This window comes from Columba livia, chromosome 6 (assembly GCF_036013475.1).
Source record: "Columba livia isolate bColLiv1 breed racing homer chromosome 6, bColLiv1.pat.W.v2, whole genome shotgun sequence".
Lineage (NCBI taxonomy): Eukaryota > Metazoa > Chordata > Aves > Columbiformes > Columbidae > Columba > Columba livia.
The window spans coordinates 1,717,501-1,727,500 of NC_088607.1; the positions used below are offsets into that span (position 1 = coordinate 1,717,501).

The following is a 10,000-nucleotide window of genomic DNA, read 5'->3' on the forward strand; positions in this document are numbered from 1 at the left end:
GAGTAAAGGATGAGAATTACCATTTGACTTCAAATGTCTCCTCTTCTCCCGCTCTCTTCTGCATCCAGCCCGTAACAGCGCTGTGCCCCTGCGGACGCCTTCTCTCCCAGAGAACTTCAGAACTGCAGATAATGACCCAAATCCAAGCTTTTTTACTCATGAAAGTAGAACAGGCTTGTCATATCGTAACAATTATGTATTTTGCAATATAGCAAGATCTCATCTGTAGTCTTAATTTAATGGACTAACCATGTACCTGAAACGTAGATGAAAATGAAACAGTATTATTGGAGTAAAACAAAATGGTGCTGGCAGTGCGGATGAAGTTTTCTGTCCTCTGTCCTCTTTGAGTCGGACATTGGGAAGATCCTGTTCCATAAAGGGGTGGAAGCAGCTTGTCACTGCAGGTTTTGGCTGAGTTCCTCACCAGAGATCTCACCCATCGTCGGGGCAGATTTTGGGTTAGGCTCTTGTGGCCAGGACACTCACACTCAGCATGAAGAACTAGACATTTCCTTCCTACTGAGGTTTATTTGCATGAATGATGCTCCTGTTTGGGTGGAAATACACTTTACTAATGATGTTTCTAGGACGTAATAGGTGGGTTTCCACGACAAATATTCCTTTAGTCAAACGATATTTGAATCAGACCAAAGTAAAGCCGCTGCTTATGCTTGTAATACCAAGTATTTTCTTGCTTAGCGTTGAAATTCAAGTACAAAAGTCTTTCTGGTCTATTTGCTGCAACACCTCCTCTCAAAAAGGTTAAGAAGAGGTGAAAAGGATGAAAAGGCACTTGCAGGGTTTAAAAAATCTTCTACGGAAAAAAAACATCTTTCATATCACAAAAAAGTCTCCCCTAGGTTGTTATGTGCATAAGGTGGAGGCTTAAGAGCAGACACATTTGCAGATGAACTGCTTTTACTTGCTTCTCCGAGACATGACATTTGTTCAGAAGATTAGCCAGGTTGTAATGTGTAGCATAATTGCACTGTGCGGATGTCCCAGAAGTGAAAACCTAATTGCTTGACAGGCCTATAACTTTGTGGTACGCTCTCACCTTGTTAGGTCCTTTTCTGATGCAGTTCAAATGAAGTCTGGCCGCAGGTGTGCCTAATTTACCTCGCAACAGAACGTGTTGGGTTTAATTGCACAGTGGTTGTTAGGAAAAATTGGTGGGTGGAATATCAAGTGACTTACTGTACGCGGATGGCAGATGGGCGTTGAGAGGCACCACGAGCTAAGTGTATAGCTGAGGTGAGTTAATAAAAGATGTAAATTTTATCTTAAAATAGTGAAGTCTTGTGGTAGGCAATACATTTTAATTAGGGTGGTAGCAGTCCCCTTTCTAGCAGCGAGAAAAAATCAGCGCAAAGAAACATCACAAAGACTGCATTTTTCTCCATATCAGTATTTTAGGAGCAGCTGAATATGTTTAGGAAGGCTGTTCTCCAAGACTGTATTTATTAAAAAAGACTACAATTTGTGCATATAATACAAAATATAGCAGGGAGAGTCAAATCTAGGAAGACTTGCCTTCTTATTCTGTTGGTAGTAATAAAGATTGAGACACAACCAAACCGAGCTCGGATCCAGCTCCTTGCTGGTTTGCAGCGATCTCGTCTTGGGAGCACCGGCTTCGCAGGGAAATCCCCCGGCCCCATATCTACGGTAGCGATGGGTTCAGAGCATCCATGGTTCTTGCTGGGCAGATGAGAGGAGCAATTAAGTCAGTTGTCTCCTGGCAAGCTTTGAGAAGTGCCCGCCCTGCCTGGGAACATGGTTTTTAAGTGACGTTATCTGCCTCTGAAAATCTTGTATTGGTGCCACCTGTGCTCCCTGAACTCGTGGACAACACAGATTAAAAAAAGAAAATAGAATATCTCAGTATCGAGGAATGCAGCGGAGCTGACATTTGAGTGCTGTTTGTGTTCACCCCTGCTTTGTGGCTTCAATATTTAGCCCAATGCTCAGGTTCATCCTGGTAAACCTGAAGATGTCCAATTCCACCAAGCACAGGTCTTTTTTCATGAAATAATTGAACAAACAACAGTTCCAGTTGATGTTTAGTGAAAGGGTTCTTAATGGCCCTTTTTTTTTGACAGGATGTGAGCTGTCTGTATAGAAACAATTCATCAGGAATGCTTCATGTTAAAACAATCCACGAGGAGCAATACTTAGCATTCCTCGTGCACAATTCATTGGAGAATTTCAGAGCAATTTACAAACATTAGCTCAATAAGCCTCGCAACACCCATTTGAGATCAGGAAAAAAATAGATAAGATGAAACTCCTCTTGAGCCCAGCTGTGGCACCAAGGAGCTGTAACTCCTTGACTCCCCAGCGCCTGGTGGTCCCATCCTGACGTGGGCATCAGCTGGTCCTTGCACACCATCGCAGTCCACGTGGTGGAAGATGTGCGAGAAACAGAGGTGTGAGAGAAATGCCATTAAATTTAGGCTCTACTCAGCTGATCTGGAGATCGTAAGTATTTTTAAAATAACCCAAAGCCCAAGGCAGATTAAGTTGGAGTGAGGGTGTCGCTAACAAAGATGTGGCTTTGTGGGGTCACTGACAGTGTCTCTGCAACAGTGCTCAGAAAAGCTGAGTCTGAGAGAGCATCTGAGCCAGGAGATCCATCAACCAACCAGCGCAGAAATCCAGCTCTCTTTCAGCTCGACCCCTTTGCAGATTTTGGGATAGGAAGTTTTAAAGAGAAGTGCATTCAGCTGAACTGACAGCATCGGTTTATCTATGCACAGTTTCAGTACAACTAGTCATTTCCCTACTTGCCTGTCTGATATGAGATCACTCTTCCATCGTTAGCATCCCATATTAATATTAGGGTCCTGTTCAGGGTTCAAATGGAAAGGAAGAGCATTTCCATCTAAACATGAGGAGAAATTTCTTGGGGTGCCAGAGCCCTGGAACAGGCAGCCTGGAGATGTTGTGGAGTCTCCTTCTCCGGAGACATTCAAAGCCATCTGGATGCGATTCTGTGTGATCTGCTCTGGTGAACCTGCTCTAGCAGGTGGGTTGGACTGGTTGATCTCCAGAGGTCCCTTCCAACCACAGCCATTCTGTGATTCTGTGATCAGAAGCACCAGGGTGTGATATGGGACATTCCTCTGTAATGCTCCCAGCCAACATGGTGCAGCCGTGGTTGGACCGTGTTGGGTTGTGAAGAAGGGAAGAGGCATCTGGGTTGGCTCCTGCCAGGAACGCTGTTGGCACATGGAAACTTCTGTGTGATGTATACGGAGAGAATAGTCGCAGTCACTTTTAAAGATCGGCATGAATAAATAATAGTTGTTCATATTCTAAATGTATTATAAAAGCTCAGACTAACCTCACTGTTCAACGTGCATGAAATTGGGCAGCACAAGCTGCTGGGATGGTGCATCTGAGAAACTCCAGATGAGGAGAAAGTCCTCAGCATTTCTTGCCATTAGCTGTCAATCATTAGCCAAAAGAACAGACTTAGAGAACATTTTTTTAATAATGAAACGTAAAAACACAGCTACATAAAGAACAGAGGAGGCGTTAGGCTGTGGACGTCCTCCTGCCTGAGGGCAGGATGGTCAGGGTCTCATCTTGCATAGCCCATAGCGGGGAGACAGCCCATATCAGCTTCTGCCCCAGCAAGTACAGGAGGGCAGGATTAAAGGAGTTTGCACCTTTCCAAGCTCTTTTCCTCTCTATAAGTGCTTGCTGTGTTCCTGGGATGCAGCGTTGCTGCAAAAACAGTTATCAGGAGACACCTCGATGATAAGGCTCGGTCCTAAACAATTGCTGGTTGCTGCTCAGCAAAATCAGCTGGATTTCCACCCCTGGGTAGAGTGGCTCCTCACAGTTAAAGGCTGGCAAAGGTTGAAGAGGTCATAAGACAGGGCCTAATTTGCCACGTTCCTTTCCTTTCAAAAACAATAAGGGAACTGGGGCCTTGCCGGTGGGCAGATCCCGCCCGGATCTCCCCGGAGTCAGCAGGAGCTGGATCGAGTCCCTTTGAATAGTGAGAGTTTCCAAACCAGAGGCAAAGCCAGGTGGTTTTTTAGAAGATTGATCATTCATTACCTTGGACTTTTTCAACGTAGAGGTCATTACTGCTAATATAAGTTGTGAAAAAAAGAAAACGTATTAAAAAAATAGAGATGAATTCTCATCTGGTGGAAGTCATTGCCTTTGAAGTCAATGAGTCATTGAAACCAACTTTCCCACACCGAGCTAAGGATATGGCCTGGAGTCAATACATTTGTAGTTGTTGAAAAATTAAAAATATAAATTTGCCTTTCTCTGGCAATAATGTTCTGTTTACGACAGAGATCTTATGCTTTAAAATAAGTTCATTAACTAATAGGAAAGTAATATTTCACTACCAGTATTCTTTTGGGTATAACTATTTATGATTAAATTTTATTAAACTTTTAAAAAATTGGATTTACATTTTGATGAATCTAATAGATTTCAATTTTGTATTTTTATAGATTCTTTCTAAAGTTTTTCCTCAAGTGCAATCAGAACTGTTTGAAGAATGCAGGCAACCCGCGAGACATGCGAAGATTCCAGGTACAGAATAAAAGGTCTATAAGAGACCTACGTCTTCATCTTGAACTTTCTTTTAGTGAAAAAAACAGTATCAGTGCTTCTCCTTAGTGTAGTTCCAATGCTGTGTGCCCTCAAAAAATATATGTGCTGTTGATATTTTACTTTTCCCCCACTGATTTCAATGGTGGTTGTTGGGACTCGCCGAGTTCTGCAGTTCACTGTAATGGATCAATGCCGAAAAAATGGGTCCCTGGAAAGTGTTTCCATAGTTTTCCTTCATACTAACACCTGGCGCTGTAGTGTGCCGTGTGCTCAGACCTGCAGAGGTTCTACATATGTAGACTGAGTAGCGTAACCTTACTAACAGACAAGACCGTGGAGCGCAGTGAAGTCTGGATCTCACACTGGGCTTTTTTTTCACATTCACAACTTGTAAATCCAACAGTGGTGGCCCGACCCACATATTTTTGTTCCAGTTGTGTTAGAAAATGTTTAATGCTTCACTTTCTCCTTACAGCCTTTGCAATGTCCTGTGGTGAATTATGGCACTACAGAGAGACAGCTGGTGTGATGGACAAATGATTTCCTCCGTATTTGGGGTCATTTGAAATGCTTGTTAGGAAACCTATCTTTTTTTTCTTTCAAGATATTTCACAATGGTTCATACTTGAGACTAATAATAAACTAGTACGGAGATGTTAGAAACTTTCTCATTTTTGAGAAGAATAACTTTGTGGTTCAATTTGATGGCAAAACATGTGACATCTGTTTTCATGCACAGCCAACCAACCGGTGAAGCCAGCACCCTCGTGCCAGCCAACAGAAAAGATCTGTAGCTGGAAAAAATACTTCTTCAAAACAATTGAGCCAAGCTTCCATTTTTCATGCATCTCAGCTTCACGTGGCATTGGTGATATTGATCCATCTGAACAGAACAGAAGGTCAAACCTGGAATGAGTGGAAATGTCCTCTTTGTCTCACCAATGACTAAATGAAGCATCAGTCATGAGTGATCTTGTGGTCGACAATGGAGCCAGTAGGCACTAGAAAGACTTTCCTGGGTCTCTTTAGCTAATCTCCCTGCCTCTCAGAAGGTTTAACTGGACTTAACAGTATGTCAGATCTTGAACAATGTTTTTAACTGGTTTCACTGTCTCAGCACCTTTCTTTAGGTGCACTGCAGGAATAAGCCGGTATAACAAAGCATAGCATGTCTACTTTCTTTTGCTGAACTACAGTATTTTCCCTTGGTGACTGACCTATATATACATGACAGAACAAAAATAGTTGTCATTTTTATATACACCTTCCTCTGTCTTTTTAATATACCGTGTTCTAGGCACCAAACCCAGAAATCTTTGCTGGAAATCAAGCTTGCGTGTTTTGCAATATTTCTTAAAGTCCGCGAATCTGGTTAAAAGCAAAAGCAGCGAGCCCGTCGGGCTGGCAGCTGCTCTGGGGCGAGCTGAGCGTGCAACCTCAGCACCCTCCGACGTGCATGTTGACAAGAGTGGAAGCGTCCACGTCTGGGAGGAGAAAGGCTGGGAAGCGGCGCTGCCCTCGGGCTGTCGGAAAGGGTCCCGCAGGTGGTTGTCTCGAAGGAGGCAGGATCCACAGCAAAGGTGCAGCGATAGCTGAAAGCGAATTATGGCCCGTGAGTAAGAAACAGGATCGGAGGTGATCCAAAGCATAGAAACAGGGAGGAATGATCTTCTGATGCCTTGGACCAGCTCTGTGCGAAAGGAGGCTAGTTCTTCTCCTTCTAGTTTCGTTCGTTAAGAGTTTGGATGTGGGAGCTGGTGTGAGAAACCTGGCAATCATTTTCGCTCTATCCAAAAGTAAAAGAAATGCAAGATGAAAGCCAAAATGTGTGCCAGCTTTTGCCGCCATCACTGGTTAGGTTGATAAGGCCTAACTAAGCCGTTGACTTTCAGGACTCTACTAACGTAACCAAAGCAGTTATCGCTTTGGTTAGAAAATCTGGAACCCACACCAGAGGGCCCACGCTGGAGTATTTAAATAGGATGTAAATGTCAGTCTGGGATGACAGCGATGGACCTATGAAGCCGTGTTCCACACAAACCCAGACGCATCTCAGAGTTTCCTCTTTGGCTCGTGTTCACGCGATATCGTTTTTGGAAGGAGTTTCACAACTCCATTGTGTAGGTGTTTTTATCGGGAAGGTTGTGCGTTTTGCATATGTTCCTTTTCCATTTTTCTACTGAGAAGCAGCTGGAAGCCAAAGAAGGCCCTATCCATCATCTCTTCTATGGCCGGACTCTGAACCTGGACACAAGAATAGGAGCCTTTCACTCAAAAATAAAGGAGGAAATTCCATTGACATACCAGGGTCAATCACCATCCAAATGAACTTGAGAAGGGATACTTTTCATGGATTGAAAACACTTTCACTATTCATATTCAAGTCGGTCTTTTCAGATGCAAAAAAGTTCATTATCAGACATTAAATGTAATTGTAAAACTGACCTGGAGATCATTTACTGAAGAAAAAATGGGGAGTTACGATGGTTCCTGATTTATTAAGCTTTTTTTTATTTGGAATCCTTCATTTGAAGGAAGTCTCAAGCGAACAAATTTTAATTAGATAAACTATCTAATCAATATATCAACAGATCAATCAAAACAGCAGCTTTTAAAATGAGTGGCTAGAGGGGTGTTTCTGAAACTAATGGCTAGAAGAATATTTCCCTGAATCGAATTCATTTGTTAGCATAATAGGAGATTAAACTCTAATTAGTGTAGCAGGTTCTGAAGAGAAACAATTGTGGGTTAAAAATCACCAGTGTTAGCCACATAAACAAAGATGTATTCAGAGTTGTCATTCACTTCGTTTAAAGCGAAAAGAAACGCGCCGTGGTGTTTTGTCTTCAGAGAAAGCTGATTGTGAGCGTGTGCGTGTGCAAAGCTGTAGGGTTTTTAAAAACTGCTGGGTTTTGTTGTCTCTTCCAGGTTGTTGTATCAACAACAGTCAATGTGGATGGCCACGTGCTGGCTGTCTCAGACAACATGTTTGTACACAACAATTCCAAACACGGGAGGCGGGCTCGCCGCCTTGACCCCTCAGAAGGTACGGCCCCTTCTTATCTGGAAAATGGTAGGCACACATTTACATGTCTTTTTTTTTATTTGCGATGCTTTTTTTTTTGTTTTTGCATCATACTTTATGTTGATACACGACTACATTTACTTTTACATAATTCCTTCTCTCATCCATCAAACCACCCATTAAAAAGTCCATTAGTATTTCTCAGCCCTTGTCAACCAGAATACGGTCGCTACTGAATTTGCTTCTGACTTCTTTCTTTATTTAATACTTACAGTTTTGCAGTCACAACCAATTTTTCATCTTTTTCTTCCTTTTTTTTCAGTCTTGTTTTGCTTGCAGCTTTTTCTTGCTATTTAATTTGACTTGATTTTATTTTGGCTTGTCATATTCCTTGCTCCAGAGGTACAGTCTCAGGTTATGTATGCAAGTTTAAGTGGATGGTAAAAACATGATCCAATCTGTAAAGAATTTACTGTGAGGGCGATTTCCTGTGGCGGGGCCTTACTGCAGATTACGGCAGGAGGGGGGTTGTATGAGAAAAACAGCATAAAATGTTTTTCTTCAGACTGACTCAATGTGATTGACTTCTTGCCTGAACTGCTACAAGAAGATAGGCTGAGATGAAGAGGAGAATGGAAAGTGGCTCTGGAAATCCAGAATTGCGAAATACTATCTTTCTGGAGCCCATCAGCCTCCGAATCACTCGCACACAATTGCAGCTGCGCTCAGACACGTGCATACATGTACTTATTCGCCCACAAAGCCCCAAATCATCATTTAGATTTAGATATCACTTTGTTTGTACTGTAAAATACACCAAGGTAAAGATACAAAATGACTCTCAGGTAACCTGTTTTTCAATAAAATGAACAGGGTAGGATAGGATAGGATAGGGTAGGGTAGGATAGGATAGGATAGAATAGAATAGAATAGAATAGAATAGAATAGAATAGAATAGAATAGAATAGAATAGAATAGAATAGAATAGAATAGAATAGAATATTTTCAGTTGTAAACAACCTACAATAATAGTGTGGTCCAACTGCCTGGCCACTTAAGGGCCGACCAAAAATGAAGTGCATAAAGGCCAAATACACCTTCAGTTCTTAGAGTGAGAATTTCAAAACCAGAGCGACTCCACCTATCCATTTCCATGGGACTCCTCTTGCGAGTTGCTACTAACATATTGACAGGATCATGGTTTTTACAGTAATAAAATTAATTAAAGTAATAACAGAATACTAAGCTGCTAATGCAATCATTGTCATTTTACGTTTCAAATAGTATTTACCAATGGGCACACAGAGAAATGAATGAGGCAAGCAAAAAATTATTAGAAGGAAATACAATCTAGACACCAAAAAATGGAAAACAATTTACAAATGCATTGCAGTCCACACACACGAAACTAATTTGTTTTTCTGCATTAATAACTAAGGTATAAGAGAACGAAAATATAATAATTAAAGGTCGCCCTGAGCACCAGAGTCATTATGGTCTATGACGTATTGTTTATCTCTTTCATATGCACCGAAGGTAGGTGTGTGTTTTGCCTAGCAACCGTCACTAATGAGGTTCACAATTAAGAAGGCTGAATCCTCTCCCCTAGTCCTCTCCTTCCCCAGAGAGCGAGAACTAGCAACATTATAGGTTCAAGTAAGCATGCTCAGCCCTGTGGTGTTAGGTTTTAGTCTAGGTCCAAATTCAGCCTCTTCTAATGAGCCATTATGATCTTAGCAAAATACAAGTATTTATTTTTGTAAGCTGCTTGAAAAGAATTTGACTCTAAGCAGAAAATATCGCTTAGAAAAATAAAGGCCACTTTTACGTGCTACACAAGATCTACATAAATGTCGTTAACCAATAGCTCTTTTTTTTTTTTTTTTTTGCGATATGGTAATTGATTTGCTTTATTTGAATGTTAAAAATAGAGTGCCAAATCCTCTTTGCCTAACCTCCCATAAACGCTCATTCAAGTAAGCTGCACCGTTGCAAATGAATGTGAAAATCTGTGCGCGGCTTCTTGAAGTCCCACTACTCATAACAATTATAGTAACTAAATAAGTAAAAGCAAACACTCCTGTAAGATGGGGGCAGAGAATGAAAATGCCCTTGAATGTGGGAGAGAAGGGCAGAGCCAGGGTTTCAGAGCTGAGGGTTCCAGAGCGCTCAGCATCCTTACGGGTGCCACGGGGCAGCCTTGGGAAAACGAGCAGCACCCACCGGTTCTGCTCCTGCCTTTCGAAACCACCCCACAACTCCTCAGGGTTTTCGTGGAGCTGGAATAAGCTCCAGCTTCTTAAAACAGGGACGATGCCACCTGCAAAGGAAATTCCCCAAATTGTAACCTCGCTTGCTTGAAAAATCGTTGTTTCCTTCTGGTCAGGG

The 10,000-nt window shown here is 42.0% G+C and overlaps 1 protein-coding gene across 30 annotated transcripts in view; it reads left to right on the forward strand.

Annotated features, from left to right (window-relative positions):
* Positions 1-10,000, forward strand: part of EBF3 (EBF transcription factor 3) — a 124,787-nt gene that overhangs the window by 78,339 nt on the left and 36,448 nt on the right. For 19 of the 30 annotated variants that reach the window (XR_010473349.1, XR_010473350.1, XR_010473351.1 and 16 more), the window contains 2 exons: positions 4,485-4,566; positions 7,516-7,660. Coding sequence is in view for 18 of the 30 variants with exons in the window: in XM_065066702.1 (XP_064922774.1) it covers positions 4,485-4,566; positions 7,516-7,660 (227 nt within the window). In the remaining 12 variants the exon portion in view is untranslated. The remainder of the gene's footprint in view (positions 1-4,484; positions 4,567-7,515; positions 7,661-10,000) is intronic. The other 11 variants (XR_010473353.1, XR_002422856.2, XR_002422857.2 and 8 more) reach the window with 1 other exon arrangement.